This window comes from Ovis canadensis, chromosome 12, assembly GCF_042477335.2.
Source record: "Ovis canadensis isolate MfBH-ARS-UI-01 breed Bighorn chromosome 12, ARS-UI_OviCan_v2, whole genome shotgun sequence".
NCBI classification, from domain to species: Eukaryota; Metazoa; Chordata; class Mammalia; order Artiodactyla; family Bovidae; genus Ovis; species Ovis canadensis.
The window spans coordinates 17,343,763-17,364,794 of NC_091256.1; the positions used below are offsets into that span (position 1 = coordinate 17,343,763).

Genomic DNA, 21,032 nt, shown 5'->3' on the forward strand with positions numbered 1-21,032 from the left:
AACTCAGTCAAAAAGTCCTGACAGCTCTGCTGTACCATCCACCACCAGTGGGTCTGCATTGCACTAGCCTTCTGTTATTTTCAGTCATTTGCCCTTAACAGAAATTAGAGTTATTTCCTTTTACTTATATAAAATGGGTTATGGAGGTGGGTCAAGAAAGATCTCGCTGTGATTTATGTCAAAGAGTGTTCTACCTATGTTGTCCTCTAAGAGGTTTATATTTTATACCATAATTCAGAAGGCCACATGCACCTCAGTGTTCACTGCAACACTATTTACAATAAGCAGGACATAGAAGCAGCCTAAATGTCCATCCACAGAGGAGAGGATAAAGAAGATGTGGCATGTATATATGAAGACAATGGGATGTTACTAAGCCATAAAAGGAACAAAACTGAGTCAGCTGCAGTGAGATGAATGAACCTAGAGACTGTGAGACAGGGTGAAGTAAGTCAGAAGGAGAAAAACAATTATTAATATGCATTAATGCATATATATAGCATCTAGAAACATGGGTTAGATGATCTTACTGGCAAAGCAGAAACAATGACACAGGAAGAGAACAAACATTTGGACATCAAGGGAGGTAAGGACGGGTAGGATGAATGAGAAGATTGGGATTGACTAATATACACTGTAGATACTGTGCATAAAACAGCTACCTAGTGAGAATCTACTGTACATCTTCGTGAATGCTCAGTGTTCTGTGGTGACTAAACAGGAAAGAAATCCAGAAAAGAGGGGACATCTGTTTATGTACAGCTGATTCAATTTGCTGTACTGCAATAAATAAAAATAAAATAGGTTTTGAAATGATACTGTTTATACAGTGAGTCTGGGATAAACTACTTAACTGAAAATATAAAATATAAAACTGATTTTAAGTTCAATCGTATCTAAAGATACAATCACTAAAGGACACTTTATAGATTATTCTCCTAGACTAACTTTGCCACAACTACTTAAAACGCGAATCAAAATGTTCTAGATGTTTACATTGCAGGTAGTTAAAAGACAGATTGTTGTAAAGTGACTCATGTTACATGAATCTTTTTCTCTTTGCAGGACCTAAGTGGAAGATATTGTAGACAAATTTATCACTCAGGAAAGACAGCATAGCTTAGCCAAATTTCATCTTATTTAGGACATTCACTTAGCTAATTAGCAGCTAAGTAACTTATTAGTCCTTTAGTTCACTAGATTGTAAATTTGGTTGCATTTTGGTATAGGGAATTTTTAGAACCTACAATTTAAATTAGCAAAATATTTGAGGCAACTGGTTTCCATTCTGATTATTCTCTCAAACAAAGCATGTATAATGTCACAGTTTTCTTAGAGCATGCTTGTGTTATTTGATTTCTACAGAGTTGGGAGAGGGGAAGAGAAACTTAATTATATTACTGGTATTCCCTCTTATAAGGGTAGGTACCCTTGGTCAAGGGTTGAATTCTTTCCTCACTGAAATGCTACCTCTGGAGAAAAAGGCATGGATGGGACAAGTTGTTCGCAAACCAGTGTGCCGGGGTACCCTGTATGTTCCAGAACTTCCCCAGCAAGGACATTGAAGTTATACTATTCTGTGACATTCATTATTGCCAAAAATGAGGATAAAAGGAATTAGGATAATGTCTCGTAAATAAAATTTTGAGCTGAATCAGTTTCATCATGAGTACTAATGAAAAGAAATGCCGTATTTATTGTATATTCTCTACCCTGAAAGTGTTATCATTTTGCTTAATGAACTTTTTTTGTATGCCAAAAAATACAAAATCAAAGATTTTCTTGAATGGTAGTACCTTAATTGCTAGTGGTAAAGAACCCACCTGCCAATGCAGGAGACTCAAGAGATGCGGGTTCAATCCCTAGGTTGAGAAGATCCCCTGGAGGAGGGCATGGCAACCAATTCCAGTATTCTTGCTTGGAGAATCCCATGGGCAGAGGAGCCTGGCGGGCTATGGTCCATAGGGTCACAAAGAGATACACTGAAACGACTTAGCATGCACATACCTTAATTGCAATATTAATTCCTAGGTTAATCTTTGAGCATAAATAATCTGATATGGGAAAGGTCATACAATTTTTTTTTAATTGAAGCCACAGGAAAAAACTGTGCTAATGCAAATTATGTTTCCAGTAAGTTTCTTTAGTTTAGAATGTGTCATTGACCTCCTGAAACTGTTCTTTGAACAAATTTGATCAATAAGGAAAACAGTTGTCATTTCCAGTGAACAAGAAAAATAATTATTTACCTAGGACACCATTGTACATAGATAACCGATATATTTGTTGTTAGCTTACAATTAATAAATAACCATCAATTAGTTGAATGCTTAGATGAACCCCATCAGATACTTTTCAAGAGTATTCTGACTCACATATGGTAATATTTGTGTATTATATAGTTCTCTGAATATTATACTCTATGAAACAGATATAACAGATTGCCATCTCTTAGGGGAAATTTTTCAATTACTTTTAAGCAGAGATTAAATATTATGAATGCAAAAGTGTTATCACTATGACAAAGCTTTTCTGTTAGTGAACATGATAAAATATTACATTTAAAATACTGGATTCAAGTACATCATTACATAAAAATAAGAGCCACTTTTGCTATGAGAGAAATTCCCAGTCTTCACTGTGTGAAGTAACGTTTAAGATCTGTTTTCTTTTAGTTTTAGTGACTATTAAGTTTGGATCACTTCAGATAGTATAAGCCTTAATTTGTGCCTTACTTGATATCCAGAGACTGTTGACTAATGACTGAATATTTCGGTTTAATCGTGCTATGTGACAAAAACTATTAGCAATGTATTCCTGGGGGAACACATAAAATGAGTATAAATCGGCCTAAATTAACAGATATGTATTTGACCCTATTACCTATGTGCAGAAACATATAAACTAGTGTTTACTTACTAACTTCTTAATAGTAAAATTGAAATGCACTGTAAATCAATTATTTTCTGAAAAGAATCTGGAGATATATATATATGTTTTATGAATCTATATTTAAATATATAGTAGGAATTAAAAGGTGAAGTTATGACAAACCTAGATAGCATATTGAAAAGCAAAGACATTACTTTGTCAACAAAGGTCCGTCTAGTCAAGGCTATGGTTTTTCCTGTGGTCATGTATGGATGTGAGAGTTGGACTGTGAAGAAGGCTGAGCGCCAAAGAATTGATGCTTTTGAACTGTGATGTTGGAGAAAACTCTTGAGAGTCCCTTGGACTACAAGGAGATCCAACCAGTCCATTCTGAAGGAGATCAGCCCTGGGATTTCTTTGGAAGGAATGATGCTAAAGCTGAAACTCCAGTACTTTGGCCACCTCATGCGAAGAGTTGACTCATTGGAAAACTCTGATGCTGAGAGGGATTGGGGGCAGGAGGAGAAGGGGACGACAGAGGATGAGATGGCTGGATGGCATCACGGACTCGATGGATGTGAGTCTGAGTGAACTCTGGGAGTTGGTGATGGACAGGGAGGCCTGGCGTGCTGCGATTCATGGGGTTGCAAAGAGTCGGACATGACTGAGCAACTGAACTGAACTGAACTGAAGCTAATATTTTATTGTCATAAGCTTCATTTTGGGGAACTGAATTATATATATATATATATATATATATATATATATATATATATGTTTGTTTTTTTTTAATCAAGCAGGAAAAGTAAGTTGCCGGCAAGAGCTCACAACCTAGAAAATGCTTTAGGACTGAACTTAGTTGCTTTGGTACACCCATTATTTCCTCTGCTCGGAGTTGGAACTCTGTTGATTTGCATGGACAGTGTCTTAAGGGTGATTTGTCAGCCTGGAGGCTGAGAGTCTAGTGTAAATGTAGTTGCTTCTTGGAAGGAATAACCACTCAGGGTATCAGCAGACTTTTATTAATGACCTCAACACTACTCGATTGGATCACGTCATTCATTCTCTCGCTTAAATTTCTCCTTTTGTGTCTTCAGAGTATAAATTCTTTGGTGTTGTGTAAAAAGCAATTTATAATTTGTCCTGTCTTACCTCACCGACTTTATCTGCCCTTATTTGCCTTCCTCTAAAGGCTATCACGTAGCCAGACTGCACTATAGTGATGGTCTTCACAGTTGAAGTTTTCATGCTAGATTCTATTTTATCTTTTTTGCAACCAGTAGAAGTTATTTTGAACTGTTCATGACTCGATTGCAAAGCTTTTCCTATCAAGAATACTGTTTAAGTAAACATGGTTAGGAAGAAAAAGTGTAAATCAAGAGGAAAGAAAAATGGATATCATACTTTTTGTTTTCTTTTCTTTTTTTAATTTAAGACTTAAAAAGAGGGCAAAAGGGAATATGATCTTTAGAACCATTGACTTTATTCTATTACTGGAAAAGGAGCAACTATCAATTTAGGAGGGATCTCTGAAATCACAGTAAGACTCCAAAAGCTGGTGTAAGTCACTGGCTTTCAACATTAAACATCATTTAATATATCCTCATTTTAAAGTCACAAAAATGTATATGAAGAAGAATTTATACATCCATGAGAGTTATGAGCATGCGTTGGGCATGTGGAACACACACACACACACACACACCCCATAGATATACACTCTTTATGTTTCTTATCCTTTACTATAGCATTTCATTAAATGATGTTTTGTCTCAGTAGCCAGTCCTTGGTCTTTTAATTTTACTTTTATTTTTCATCTAGGAATATATCATATTTTAGTTATATTTTCTGTAATCCCATAAATATCTCATATAAACCACAGCGAAGCATGTGTCCAGACACAGTAAAAATCTAAGGATGGCTATTAAGTCTGTGAAGAATTCTCATCAGGGACCCATTATCAGGTATCACCAGGTTCAATCATGAATATCTGATGATTATCAAATTATTTTTACAAATTAACATAAAAGGAATTAAATTTTTTTCTAGCTGTGTAGTTGGTAAGAAGGTATTATTTGGTTATTTCTGCCCCTGCCTAACTGGACTGCAAGAATTTGTTGAACATAGCAGCCACACCCTTTAGGGAAGTGGTGCCTTCAGTCTGGAGACCCTTTCAAACTTGTTTCTCCTTTGAGCATTTGTCATCTGATCCCACAAGACTGTTAGCAGAAATTGCCCTTTGTACATTTTCAGCTTTTTCTTGTTATGAGTCTTTCTTTCAGTGTATTTGTTACTATGCACAGAAAGACAAGAGAACAGATCTCTTGGATCTTGCAGAACAGGGATTAGTGAGTGTTTTGTGTGGCAAAATTTAGTCTGCGACTTGCTCTTGCTATATCATGATTGGCAGCAGGGTTGTTAGAGAGGCAGTCTGACACCCCACCTTCTTTTTTCATTGGAGGTTACAAATGTGCACCAGGAAGAACTTAGTAACTAGACAAACTGTCTTAGGCCAGTTTCTATGGTTTTTAATTACATAGTTATACGTTTTGTAGTTAGCTGTTTCTATGGCATTTTCTCTTAGATTCCTCAAACTAAGTATGCCTAAAAGCAAATTTATGGCCATAACTCTAAAATAGCAGCCACTGTCCATTTTTTAGATCATTCAATGGAGTCATTCTTAACACCTCCTTTTCTCATGTCACACAGTACCTGATTTTTTTAAATCCCATACATTTTACCTCCTAAATATCCTGCAATTCTTCCTATTTCTCTTCCTCTCAGTCATCACCTCACTCATCTAAAGTGTTACTACCTCCTTATGGGGACAGCTTACCTGTTTTCACTCCAAACCGTTCATCTCGTGACTACCACAGCGATCGTTGGGAAATACAAATACGATTGTGTCACCACTTGCTTAATACTCGTTAAAGATTTCCTATGTGCTGTGGGCTGAAGACAGAACTTCTTATGATGTTCTCAATTTCCTGCACCAGCGGGATTTCCCCCATCTTTTTTTTTTTTCTTATCTCACATTCTTGATCTTTGCTCAGAAGTCATGCTTTTTCACCCCACTGCTTTGTCTATCAGATTAGACCCCTTTCCTAAAATTCTCTGCCTTCTCTGTAGGCTAAAGTCAGACTCACCTTTTTGTGTTAATGTAAACATCACTTTTTCATTGAACCTGACTCACCTGATTAGGTTGAATTCCATTGTTATAGGAAATCTTAGCACTAGAGGGTCTCCTATGTTATTTATATATAGTTATATTAGTCATCACTTTCTATCTTTTCCACTGCTCTGAAACTCCCATCAAGGAATTATTCTTGCAGGTTTTTCCATACCATCTTCTCCCCGAGTACCTGGTACTGTGCCTAAATCTTTGAGTTGTTGTCATTCAGTTGCCAAATTGTGTCTGACTTTTCTCAACCCCTTGGACCGAAGCACACCAGGCTCCCTGTCCCTCACTATCTCCTGGAGTTTGCACTCACTAAATAGAAGAACTAATAAATAAATGTAAACACTTCTCACATGAATATGGTCTACAATATAGTAGAAATAAAATTATAAGCACTTTATTGAAGCTTCAGGAGAGAAAAACCCTGAGAGCTTTCCAGAAAGCAAAGAGTAATAAATAAAAAATGCTTTCACTAAATTAATACAAATATAAGATGATTAAACACCATGTTGTCTTTATTTGTTCTCTTATGCTATTTTGTTTCAAAAATATGAACATAGTTTTAATAGCTTCCTGCTGGGGATATAGTTCCCCATTTTTTCCAGTAAGAGTTTAATCTCTGAATTTTGAAGTCTCCTAAAATGAGATTTTCAAGAAAACATTATTCTGATTTTACAGAATTCTTCTCTATACTATGTTATTTATTACCTATAACCATAAGCCATAATGATGTCATCTCTTTGTTTTCACCTCGTTCAATCTGTCTAATCATCTTTCTTATCCCACTGCCTACTTTCTTTGTTTCCTTTGTTCACTATTTATAGTAGAAAATACATTTTACATTGACACACAGTACCCATTTTTAATAAATAATTATGGATGAATATGAATACATGCTCAGCATATAACCTGAGAAACATGGAACAAAATACTATATGATTTTAAAAAGCCCTATATGTATATATGCACATATGTGCATGCTCAGTTGCTTCAATCATGTCCTACTCTTTGCTACCCTGTGGACTATAGCCTGCCAAACTCTTTTGTTTGGAATTTTCCAGACAAGATTCCTGGAGTGGGTTGCCACAGCTTTCTCCAGAGGACATATATATATAATACACACACACACATATATGTGCTGATAATGGCCCTTAGGCTTATGAGTCTATCAGTGATTTACAAAGACTGTTGAGCTGATGCTTTTATTCTGTTTTGGTCATTAATGATGAAAAAGGAGAAAATGTAATAAACGGAAATTTAATGTAAATTCATTAAAAGAAGTATATTCTATAAGACAGATAGTAGACGATGTGGAATCTTTAAATGGAGTATTTCATGTAAGGAAGAACGTTTGTCATTCCGTTACGGTTCGTGTAGTGTACAGCATTACATAGTTTATAACCCGTAGGCTGGTAATCCTTCTTTCATTAGGTGAGTGAAAGAGGAAAAAAGTATACTTTAAATTATGTAAATTAAGATGTTAGTTTTTCTAAATGGAGGAATATTTGGTGAAAATAAGACTTAAGAAATAAAGTTTACATTAGTTTTTTCCTAAAGATAATTAGAAATTAAATGTGTGGCATTATGGCTTTGTATATTTAGTGTAAATGGAGCCTAATCCTTTTTAAATTGATGTGAATATGATTTTTGCATACCTGTTTAAATAGTTTCTTTATAATTATCCTGAGTAAAATGTAACAGTATTTCACTCTTAACTTCACGGTCACTTTTCACTTTCATTCTCTGGAGAAGGAAATGCCAACCCACTCCAGTGTTCTTTCCTGGAGAATCCTAGGGACGGGGGAGCCTGGTGGGCTGCCATTTGTGGGGTCGCACAGAGTCAGACACGACTGATGTGATTTAGCAGCAGCAGCAGCAGCAGCAGCAGTTAACAAAAAGGTAGAATTTATAATTTTTAATGAGATAGAATTTAGAGTCTTCCTTTTCATATGACATGCTCAATTTGGTGATCCACACTTAAATAATTACAGTGCTTATGAAAACCCTTGTCCTATTCCTTTAACTTCTTTGTGAGCAGGAAGAGAGGGCTCTTCTTTGTATATCCAATGCTCGGTTTGGCTGCTGTGGACCTGTATTTATAAACTGTAGGAAGTCAGTAAAGACCCAAGCATTATATGTGAGGCATATTGATTCTTGTGAATATGTGGAAGGAATGGTGGGTCATTCTAAAGTACATATTTATGGATTTTAAGAAGGGCTTCCCTAGTAGCTCAGATGGTAAAGAATCTGCCTGGGTTCGATCCCTGGGTTTGGAAGAGCCCCTGGAGAAGGGAAAGGCTACCCACTCCAGTATTCTGGCCTGGAGAATTCCATGGACTGTACAGTCCAGGGAATTGTAAAGAGTTGTACAAGATGGAGCAACTTTCACTTTCATGGATTTTTAAGTAATATTAAATTAAGATTAAGGATAGATATGGAGCACCTTTAAAATGTTGCATTTTAAAATTACATCGTTTGATCTCAATTAAAAAGACGGGGGGGGGGGGGGGGAAGAAAAGTAAAAAATCTCCAGGAACTGATAGTTTCATTGTTACCTTTCTTCAAGGAACAGTAAAACCAGGGTGATATAATTCAGGAGCTAGACAAAGGTACAAAGTTATCCACATCATTTAATGATTAAGCTAAGCATTTATTCTAAAATACTCTGAGCGCAAACTATGAGTTGATGTTCTCACATTTTAGTTCATAAAACCCTAATACTTTGAGATGCTTTATCAAAAGCAAGAAATTTAGCAGATGTATTTGGTTTAATCTATTCTCAGAGATTTGCAATCAACATTAACTCATTAAAGGAACCTGGAAAATCCTTTACTAAATAAAATATACTTAATTCAGAGTTACCAAATATATTTGACTTCAGACCCCTGTGCCTGGTTCACATCTACTGCCAACTTGGCTTTTCAAGGAACATGTGTTGAGATACAAAAGTGTAGTCTAAGAGAACTTTAAAAAGATAGATATAAAAATCCTATAGTAATGAATTGTCAAACTCCAGTCACAGTGCATTTACATTAAGGACAACAGCAAAACAAAATACCAAACGAGCAAAAGGACAAATACTAAATATTACTGCCTCAAGGATAGAAAAGAGTACAATGATACTAATTTCTCATGCATGTCTTTATTATTTGCCTTGTAATAATTGCATATTACTATTTTTTGGAATTGAAAATATTAGAACTGCTCAAAATTTGAGAAACCTATATGCAGGTCAGGAAGCAACAGTTAGAACTGGACATGGAACAACAGACTGGTTCCAAATAGGAAAAGGAGTACGTCAAGGCTGTATATTGTCACCCTGCTTATTTAACTTCTATGCAGAGTACATCATGAGAAACACTGGGCTGGAACAAAACACAAGCTGGAATCAAGATTGCTGGGAGAAATATCAATAACCTCAGATATGCAGATGACACCACTCTTATGGCAGAAAGTGAAGAGGAACTAAAAAGCCTCTTGATGAAAGTGAAAGAGGAGAGTGAAAAAGTTGGCTTAAAGCTCAACATTCAGAAAACAAAGATCATGGCATCTGGCCCCATCACTTCATGGGAAATGGATGGGGAAACAGTGAAAACAGTGTCAGACTTTATTTTTCTGGGCTCCAAAATCACTGCAGATGGTGACTGCAGCCATGAAATTAGAAGACACTTACTCCTTGGAAGAAAAGATATGACCAACCTAGATAGCATATTAAAAAGCAGAGACATTACTTTGCCAACAAAGGTCCGTCTAGTCAAGGCTATGGTTTTTCCAGTGGTTATGTATGGATGTGAGAGTTGGACTGTGAAGAAGGCCGAAGAATTGATGCTTTTGAACTGTGGGGTTGGAGAGGACTCTTGAGAGTCCCTTGGACTGCAAGGAGATCCAACCAGTCCATTCTAAAGGAGATCAGCTCTGGGTGTTCTTTGGAAGGAATGATGCTAAAGCTGAAACTCCAGTACTTTGGCCACCTCATGCGAAGAGCTGACTCATTGGAAAAGACTTTGATGCTGGGAAGGATTGGGGGCAGGAGGAGAAAGGGACGACAGGGGATGAGATGGCTGGATGGAATCACTGACTCGATGAACGTGAGTTTGAGTCAACTCCGGGAGTTGGTGATGGACAGGGAGGCCTGGCGTGCTGCGATTCATGGGGTCGCAAAGAGTCGGACACAACTGAGTGACTGAACTGAACTGAACTGAACTGAAGGTTTACCCAAGGAGTGTAGGTATGACTTATTATAGGATAAGTCAATAATATAAGTTATTGTAATGAATTGGACATAATATCTTACAGGAGTGATATATTCAATATATCCAAAAATAAAATAGTTTATATTCCTCTCCTCCTGCAGAATTTTCCCTACTATTTCTTTTCTTATGCTTTCATTATCTGTTGTCTTTATTCCTTGATATCTGTAAATCATATTGAAAATAAACAAATATTGGTTGAAAACCAAACCAAACATTGTATTGCTCATGAGCTACATGAGCAATACAATGTTTGGTTTGGTTTTCATATGGTTCTAGCCATGCAGTCAGTCTTTATCCTTGTTGATTATGGTAGTGTTGAATGATATGAAATCTCAAGGTCATTTCTCTGTTTCTCATGCGTGTTTTTGTTTTTGTTGTTCAGTTGCTAAATGCTGTCAGACTCTTCTGCAACCCCATTTTGTGCATGTAGCCTGATGGCTCCTCTGTCCATGGGATTTTCCAGGCAAGAATACTGGAGTGGGTTGCCATTTCCTCTCCAGGGGATCTTATCGACCCAGGGATTGAACGCCCACATCTCCTGTATTGCTGGCAGATTCTTTACCATTGAACCGCTTGGGAATGTAGTTAATCAAGTTCTGAGTTGGCATTTAAGACATATTTCATTCGTTGGCATTTTGTTCTCTACTCTGCATAGTTTTAATGTATGTCCACTTGGTTTAAAAAACAAAACAAAACTTGTCAAAGTCCATGCTATAAAATTCCTCAAAAGATTTTTTTTTCTGACAGTGATCTTGAAAATAGTGTCACAAATCAATATTCATGTAAAACTAAATTGCATTAAGGCAGAAATAACTATGTGAAGGATTTTTGAAATTCCAGTTTAAGCTCAGTATTGTGAATATTGAGCAAAATTATGAGAAGCACATAAATATGTGTATGGCAAGAATTATTTGCTTCTCAAAATGAATTGAGTTTCTAAAACTGGGTATAGTTAATCTTCATGATAGAAAATTAATAAGTTATATAAAATGAATTGTCTATTTAAATGATAGCAGTGAATGTGTGTTAATATGTAAAATAATATAAAAAGAGAAAATTGTTTTTCAAAATATTATGATTTTAATATTTAAATCTTAAAATATTGCCATACAATGATATACTTAGTAGTTACCTAAGTCAGTGACTTTCATAGATACATATATTATACATTATACTGTCTCTATATAATTACAATAGGAGTTCTTTTATTTAAGCAATCTCAGTGATAAGTAGTGCTTTTTTAAAACAAGTCGCTAGCCTGATATTGACAGTTTGACCTAGAAATAAAGTGTAATCTATTTTTTTTCCCCTTCCTGCATTGCCAAGAATTAGTTGTCAGTTTCTGTAAATGACGACACTGAACCCTCCAAAGGTCAACTGATATCAGCTGGCTATCTTTCTAAATAAAGATTATAGGTTTACCTTCCAAATTGCCTAACTCTTCTTTTTTGGAGCCCTCTGTGTTTCCCTATGTTTTTACTTCCCTTCCCAGGTCAGAGTTACAGGATGGAGAAAAGACTGGACATGGATACAGAGACTCGTTAATCCATGAGTGGCTTTCTGCCCCTGATAACTCTGTTACCACATCCACAGCAAAGAGAACAGGCAGGCTGTTTTCTCTTTTTCCACCATCCTTGACTCTCCTGTTAATAGTACATTTACACTTCTCACAAGTGGAAAAAGCTTTTTAACACCTTTGTGGATTTACTGGATTCTTATATTTGAGTCTTTTTTGTGTTTATTTTTCTTTCATCCTCGGTATGTCATATAACTAACAGTATTACTTATGAATTTATTGAAGGTTATGTGTCAGGCATTTCATAGAACATTAGCTCACTTAATTCTGGGAATAACAAAGGAAGAAATTGGTATCATTACATTTGCTTTTCAGCTGAGGAGTATGAAGTTTAAATAGCTTAAGTAGTTTTCCTAAGTTAGTATTGATCAGTTCAGTTCAGTTCAGTCACTCAGTCGTGTCCGACTCTCTGTGACCCCATGATCCGCAGCACCCCAGGTCTCCCTGTCCATCTCCAACTCCCAGAGTCCACCCAAACCCATGTCCATTGAGTCGGTGATGCCCTCCAACCATCTCATCCTCTGTCATCCCCTTCTCCTCCTGCCCTCAATCTTTCCCAGCATCAAGGTCTTTTCATCAGGTGAATGATGAAAATGAATCAGCTCTTTGCATCAGGTGGCCAAAGTATTGGAGTTTCAGCATCAGCATCAGTCCTTCCAGTGAATATTCAGGATTGATCTTCTTTAGGATGGACTAGTTGGATCTTCTTGCAGTCTAAGGGACTCTCAAGAGTTTTCTCCAACACCACAGTTCAAAAGCATCAGTTCTTCGGTGCTCAGCTTTCTCTGTTGTCCAACTCTCACATCCATACATGACCACTGGAAAAACCATAGCCTTGACTAGATGGACCTTTGTTGGCAAAGTAATATCTCTGCTTTTCATTATGCAGTCTATGTTGGTCGTAACTTTCCTTCCAAGGAGTAAGTGTCTTTTAATTTCATGGCTGCAGTCACCATCTGCAGTGATTCTGGAGCCCAGAAAAATGAAGTCAACCACTGTTTCCCCAGTCTGTTTGAAGTGATGAGACCGGATGCCATGATCTTAGTTTTCTGAAAGTTGGGCTTTAAGCCAACTTTTTCACTCTCTTCTTTCGCTTTTAACAAGAGGCTCTTTAGTTCTTCACTTTCTGCCATAAGGGTGGTGTCATCTGCGTATCTGAGGTTATTGATATTTCTCCCGGCAATCTTGATTCCAGCTTGTGCTTCATTCACCCCAGTGTTTCTCATGATGTACTCTGCATATAAGTTAAATAAGGAAGGTGACAATATACAGTCTTGAGGTACTCCTTTTCCTATTTGGAACCAGTCTGTTTTTCCATGTCCAGTCCTAACTGTTGCTTCGTGACCTGCATACAGATTTCTCAAGAGGCAGGTCAGGTGGTCTGGTATTCCCATCACTTGAAGTATTTTTCACAGTTTATTGTGATCCATACAGTCAAAGGCTTTGGCATAATCAATAAAGTAGAAATAGATGTTTTTCTGGAACTCTCTTGCTTTTTCGATGATCCACCAGATTTTGGCAATTTGATCTCCGGTTCCTCAGCCTTTTCTAAAGCCAGTTTGAACATCTGAAAGTTCATGGTTCACATATTGCTAAAGCCTGGCTTGGAGAATTTTAAGCATTACGTTACTAGCGTGTGAGATGAGTATAATTGTGTGGTAGTTTGACCATTATTTGGCATTGCCTTTCTTTGAGATTGGAATGAAAACTGACCTTTTCCAGTCCTGTGGTCGCTACTGAATTTTCCAAAATTGCTGGCATATTGAGTCCAGCACTTTCATAGTATCATCTTTCAGAAATTGAAATAGCTCAACTGAATTTCTATCACCTCCACCAGCTTTGTTTGTAGTGATGCTTTCTAAGGCCCACTTGACTTCACATTCCAGGATGCCTGGCTCTAGGTGAGTGATCACACCATCATGATTATCTGGGTTGTGAAGATCTTTTTGTACAGTTCTTCTGTGTATTCTTGCCTCCTCTTCTTAATATCTTCTGCTTCTGTTAGGCCATACCATTTCTGTCCTTTATTGAGCCCATCTGTGCATGAAATGTTCCCTTGAGATCTCTAATTTTCTTGAAGAGATCTCTAGTCTTTCCCATTTTGTTGTTTTCCTCTTATTTCTTTGCATTGATCACTGAGGAAGGGTTTCTTATCTCTCCTTGCTATTCTTCAGTGCTCTGAATTCAAATGGGTATATCTTTCCTTTTCTCCTTTGCTTTTGGCTTCTCTTCTTTTCATAGCTATTTGTAAGGCCTCCTCAGAGAGCCATTTTGCTTTTTTGCATTTCTTTTTCTTGGGGATAGTCTTGATACCTGTCTCCTGTACAATGTCACAAAGCTCTGTCCATAGTTCATCAGGCACTCTGTCTGTCAGATCAAGTATTGATCAAGTTATGTATTGATCAAGTTATGAATAAATGTTTGATTATTACTTCATGATAGCATTGACAGTAGTAATAGGGTTATAAAGTTGAGGTCAAACCATTCATTTTAGATTTTAGAAACTTTTTTTTGTGTAGAATAAGGTGTCATGGATCTGCGTGTATAACATACAGCACATACCTGGCACTAGTAAACCATTGATAAATATATCTTTATGAATGAACATGGCTTACTTTTACAAATTAGATCACCCTTTTTCTATTATGAAACACTTTATTAAGATGTTATAGAACTTACTGCTTTTATAGAAATCATATTTAAATTAAAAATTTATAGGTATTTTTTAGTAGAGAAATTATAAGAAAATTATATTCATTTGCAGCTTTCCATTTCAGTCACTCAGTACAAATGAATCTGAGTAACTTGTATGCATATTAACTAAACAAAAAGGCACATAGAACATGATGTGATATTGGTTTATTTTTAAATCTTAAATTGGAGCAATTTATTTAATTTCAAATGTTTTGGCAGGGCTTTTCAGGTTGTCCTAGTGGTAAAGGCCCTGACTGCCGATACAGGAGACCTGGGTTCCATCCCTGGGTCGGGACAATTCCCCTGGGAGAGAACATGGCAACCCACTTCAGTATTCTTGGAGAATCCCGTGAACAGAGGAGACTGGCAGGCTACAAGCTATAGGGTCACAGAGAGTTCCACATGACTGAACAGACAGCATGCATGCATGGGATAATGAACAAAAATTTGGTTAGAGTTAGATATCCACTAAAATCAAGCATTTATGTGAGCTTTTTTGTCTTAAGTTTATGGCCCAGTCACAAAACATTAAATTTGATCACTAGAAAATTTGAAGGTAAAAGAATGTTTACTATTATCCACCAGCTATGATTATACTTGGAGAAGGAAATGACAACCCACTCCAGTACTCTTGCCTGGAGAATCCCGTGGAGGGAGGAGACTGGTAGGCTACAGTCCGTGGGGTCGCAAAGAGTCGGACACGACTATCAAGCCTTCATATACATATATATATATATATATATATATATACGATTATCCTACTTCTCTTTTCAATTCAGGATATAATTTAAGTAAGTTACTTAAGCTTTGACTGATGGAAAAGATGTATCTCTTTTATAAGAAGACAAAATAGGATATTTTGATTATGAATGTGCTGTATTTGAGCACATTCTTGGATTTACTTTATCACAAAATCTGTGCCTATCATTAAAATCACTTCTGGGTACAGATGAAAACTAATAATTAACTGAAATTCATCAACTATGATCAGGGAGAAGAGACAGTTTCCATTTAATAATGGCTTGAAAGATATCTGTGAATGAAATAAGATAACTATCTATATTAAAATGGATTATAATCATTGAATAGCTTCAAATCCTTATGTAGCACATTGTTGGAGAAGGCAATGGTAACCCACTCCAGTACTCTTGCCTGGGAAAACCATGGACAGAGGAGCCTGGGAGGCTGCAGTCCATGGGGTCAGTAAGAGTTGAACAGGACTGATCGACTTCACTTTCACTTTTCACTTTCTTGCATTGAAGAAGGAAATGGCAACCCACTCCAGTGTTCTTGCCTGGAGAATCCCAAGGATGAGGGAGCCTGGTGGGCTGCCGTCTGTGGCATCGCACAGAGTCAGATACGACTGAAGCGAATTAGCTGCTGCATTCACAGTGCTAGGAAAAAGAAGTAACATAAGTGAAATATTAATTTTTATGCATAATATAATAAAAGATGTTTCAAAGCTAAAAAACTGTCTTAACTTCAAGAATTATATAATAAAGTAACAGTTAACTACGTATCTACTTGTCCTGAAGTTTCCCTTTTACATTCCCTCAACAAAAGTAGTTGAATTATTATTTATATAGGTAATCTATGTGAATATAAAACTATTATTGTTTGTAGAGTAATAGTATTATAAGTTTTCATGTTTCTTTAAAACATTCCTATTTCTATTGCCTATAACCAAAATAGTATCTAATAAGTTGTCAGATACTCTTAACATTCTCCACATGTTGCATATTGGTGCTCTACAGCTAGTATCAGACAGTGATACTGTGTCCATAGAATGTAATTAGACTGTCTCTGCTTCACACCTCCCCCAGTTAACTTCCCCATGCATTAGTATTTACTTTTGTAAAATAACGTGCAACAAGTAATTTCAAAATACTTTTAAAATCTAATTTTGATAATTCTAGAAGAGATTTGAAAGACATTTTGCTTAAACAGTGTGAAGATCCTAACTCTGAAATTGATGTTAGCACAAATTCTGCAAAATCCCCTTCTAAATTGTTTCTACCCTGCAAGTAATGTGATTCTTTGCATAAATACTGCAAAACATAAGGGAAATAACTATTTTCAGAACTTAATGTGAAAATGAATTCCAACAACGAAGTTAATGATTACAGTCTTTTGTAGGCAAATCTCTCTCTAATAATTGAGAGTAATTTGTTTCTTTTATAAAAGATAAGCTGGATACTTTTATTATTATGATGGTTATATGAGTAACCTGATTGACTTGACTTAGTATTAATATGTGCAAAGTTCACTAACAGTGACATGAATATGATTTCAAGAAAAGCTTTTGATTAGAAATAATGTACTTAATTTAGTAATTTTTAATTGTGCAATTTTCTTGCATATTACCCCAACAGAATGGGTTTCAATAAGTCAGTACACTTCAAATTTCCCAAATTTTGTATTTATCATGTTAAGCAGTATTAACTGAACAAATGCTGGAGTTGCAAAAGTAAATTATGGAAGAGACTAAAACCCAATTTACTTGTTTATAAGAACTTGAATATTTCAAAAGGTTGTGGGAATGTCATTTGATTCTTTTGAGAAAGAAGTATTTAGCCTTGCCCCTAAAGTTATATTGGAGAAGGAGATGACAACCCACTCCAGTGTTCTTGCCTGGAGAATCCCAGGGACAGGGCAGCCTGGTGGGCTGCCGTCTATAGGGTCGCACAGAGTCGGACATGACTGAAGCGACTTAGCTTCCACCATTAAGGCAATGGTCAGAAAAATACATTTGTGTGCTTTTTCTTTTCTTTAATGAATTGTACTTAGTTTTTATCTTAACAGGATAAAGAGCTTGGTTATTTTCGTGTAGGCAACAGAAAGATATATATATTACATTCAGACTCTCATTCATTCAGGAATTATTAGTGAACATCATTATGCTCTTGGAACTAATATAGGTGTTCAGGCAATGTGAGTGAAGAAAGCACATGACTCTGTCCTAATAGGCTGCATTCTTACAGGTTTATGAACAATCAGTATCAAACTCAACAAATGACTAAAACTATTTTTTTTTAAATTAAACACAATAAGAAAGACAAGGAGTATATTGATGGTCAGATTAGAAGTAAAGACTTGAAGGATGTGAGGAAATATCCATGAAATACCTGGGCAATATGTTCCAGCCAGAGAGAGTCATCCATAACAAGACCCTGAATCTGGGTGATGCCTGTCATGTTGGTCAGAAAGCGAGAATGCCAGTGTAGCTGGGGCAGAGCAAACCACAGGGAGGAAACTAGTGAAACCACTAGGAAACTAGAGAAAACTAGAAACCTAGTCTGAAAGGCATAAGGAGGAGTCAGATGGAGGACTAGGCTAGAGACAAATATCATTGAATCACAAAGATCATTAGAGTTTAGTCTTACGTGGAATAGGGTTCCCTGTTTCAGGGGTTTAAGCAGAGAAATAACATGGCCTGACCCATGTTGTCATAGCCCAACTCTGGCTCATGTGCTGAGTATAAGCCGTTGGAAAAGTAAAGAATAAAAAAGTAAAGATGCCTTAAAAGGCTGGACAAGGAATTTCTGTAGTTTAAACATTGAATAGCACATCTTCTCGGTCGTCATAATCAAGCCATCTGTGCTTGTTCTGCATAGAAATTGGAAGGAAAATCTAGAAGTACACAGTGATTTCTTTTGACAGCTTTAGAGAGGTATAATTTACATGCCATAAAATTCATTCTTGTTAAGTGTAGAATGCAACCATGTTAATATATTTACAAATTTCTACAGCCATCACCACAAGTCTAGTTTTAGAACATTTTCATCATCTTATTCCCACCATTACTTCCAAGCAACCATTAATATGGTTTCTGTGTCTTTTCTGAACATTTCATGAAAACAGAATTATACAGTATATAGCCTTTTACATGTGACTTCTTTCACTCAGCATCTTTCTGTGGCTTATCACATTTTAACAGGCCTCAGTACTAGATTCCTTCTTATTTTATTGGTGATTTTTTATGTTGCAAATCACATTCCTCTCCAACACTGCACAAATATGCATGTTTCATAGCCTCCTTTTTTTTTTTTTTTTTTTAGCTAGTAGCAGTACTATTTCTAATGCTATTTTAGCAATTCTACTTTGGGAAAATCTTATAAAATTTCTAGCTTCTCCCTAACATTCATACCACCAATAGTTTTGTACAGATAATTGATGTACCTAAAGACTCCTTTTGAGAGTCATCTTGCAATGTTAACTCCTCAAGCCCTTCTTGTATACAGTGGTCCCTCTGTATTCCAAGTTCCCACGTTTGTGGGTTCAACCGTCACAGACTGAAAATATTAGGGAAGAAATTTCTTGAACATTCCAAAACCCAGAAGTTGAATTTGCTCCATACTTGTAACTATTTGCATAGCATTTGCAACTTATTTACAATGAATTTTATAGCATTTGTATGGTATTAGGTATTGTAAGTAATCTAGAGATGATTTAAAGTATACAAGAGGATGTGCATAGGTTATATGCAAATAGTATGTCATATGAGTGACTAGAATGACTATGTCATTATACATCCTGTGTCCCCCTGGGGGCTGGGAACCAACCTCTGGGGATATGGAGGGATGACTGTGAAACACGTACACACGAAATATATACACATATATTGATACCACACATACACAACTGAAAAATGTCTCTCTGTTAAAAAAGAAGACTATTGACTATTGCTATTTTGATGGGTATTAGATCTAGTGGATTCTGATGTCTATGTTTCCTTGACATGCATTCAAAATGTTTGTGTAAGTCACCCATGAAATTCTGTCTATTCATTTTATATATTATTCAAATATGCTTTGTGATTTGGGACTATAAATTTTGGCTACAAATAAAATAAGACTATTTCTCTTTGATGTAAGAAAAAACTTAAAAATATTTTCTCGAAGAAAAGTACTGAACCATATACAATCCCAGCTACCAAGTGGCTTTATGAAGTGTGCTTTGGCTTTCAGAAGAATGATGAAAAGTAACGTGACTGATTTGAAAGTTTTAACTGTAACGCATCTTTGTTTTTTTAGCATCTGTGGAATCCAACATCTGGAACGGATAGGAAAGAAGCTGAATCTCTTTGATTCCCTTTATTTCTGCATCGTGACATTTTCTACTGTGGGCTTTGGGGATGTGACTCCAGAAACGTGGTCGTCCAAGCTTTTTGTGGTTGCCATGATCTGTGTTGCTCTTGTGGTTCTCCCTATCCAGGTAAATACCACCATGTTAAATTTTATAGAAATGTGCAAAGTCTTATGAAATCAAATCTTCCACATTTAATCAAAAATGCAGGGTGACTTATTAACTATATTAACACATGCTCGTATACCATCTAGTCAATTATTGAAATTGTCTCCAAAATGCCTTTTTAAATTGTATTAGAAACATGAGGTTTTTTTTCCCTTCTAGTCTTAATTGGTAGCTCACATTTCATTTCAGTTTTTTCAAGATGCTTTCTTTTACATATAGAGTATTTACATTAATTATCAGACTGTAGGATAGTATAGTTTTCAATTATAGCATGTGTGTACAAGACAATAAACTTATGAAACATTGATTTCTTTTGATTCTTGAAACTACAACTAAAAGCCGTATGTTGTCATGAATAAAAATTGATTGACTATGTTGGTCAACTAAAACAAAATCTGAAGATGGTACATAGCTAACATGTAGCATTTTGGAGAATGGATAAGGAAGCAAAGGCACAGAGATATAAATGAGACTGAAGGCACTTAGAGGCAATCTTCAACTTTTTCCTGTAATGAATTCTGGCTGTCCATGAGTGGGCAGGTCATAAACAGGATGTGGCCAACACAAATCAAAATGTATATTATATTATACAACCATTTGACAAAGTTATTGAAATATCCTTTCCATAGATGTAAAAATGATCTTTCCACTCCTATCCAATCATGCACGCCATCTTCAGTGACACCCCTCCCACATACCCTCATCATCCTTTTAATAACAGCTACTTTCTTGGTGGCTCAGTGGTAAGGAATCAGCCTGCCAATGCAGGAGACATGAGTTCAGTCCCTGAGTCTGGAAGATCCCCTGGGGAAGATGATGGCAACTCACTCCAATATTCTTGCTTGGAAAATTCCGTGGACAGAGAAGCCTGGCAGGCTACAGTCCATGGGGTTGCAAAGAGTCAGACACGACTGAGCTTGCATGCATGCACTATGACTAGAAAGTAGCCCTGTGTGTGTGGTAAGGTTATCTCCCCTTGCAGGCGATGTGGGCTGAAGTTGACAGAAGAATGTGAGAGAAAAACGTGAGACCTTTCTCTTTAACCAGGTGCATGACATATATGGCTGCATACTCTACTGGACAGAAAGCAGAAGTGCAAACCTCTTGGTGCCCTGTTATGATACAATAGGAAAACCTCATTATTGTTTCCTGAGAAACATGAAGGCCCTGGGAAGGATTAGCAAGTCAGAAATTATCCTATGAAGAG

General features: G+C 36.4%; 1 protein-coding gene across 5 annotated transcripts in view; it reads left to right on the forward strand.

Annotated features, from left to right (window-relative positions):
- Nucleotides 1-21,032, forward strand: part of KCNT2 (potassium sodium-activated channel subfamily T member 2) — a 445,066-nt gene that overhangs the window by 200,903 nt on the left and 223,131 nt on the right. For all 5 annotated transcript variants that reach the window (XR_011247634.1, XM_069545283.1, XM_069545284.1 and 2 more), the window contains exon 9: nt 19,606-19,786. Coding sequence is in view for 4 of the 5 variants with exons in the window: in XM_069545283.1 (XP_069401384.1) it covers nt 19,606-19,786 (181 nt within the window). In the remaining variant the exon portion in view is untranslated. The remainder of the gene's footprint in view (nt 1-19,605; nt 19,787-21,032) is intronic.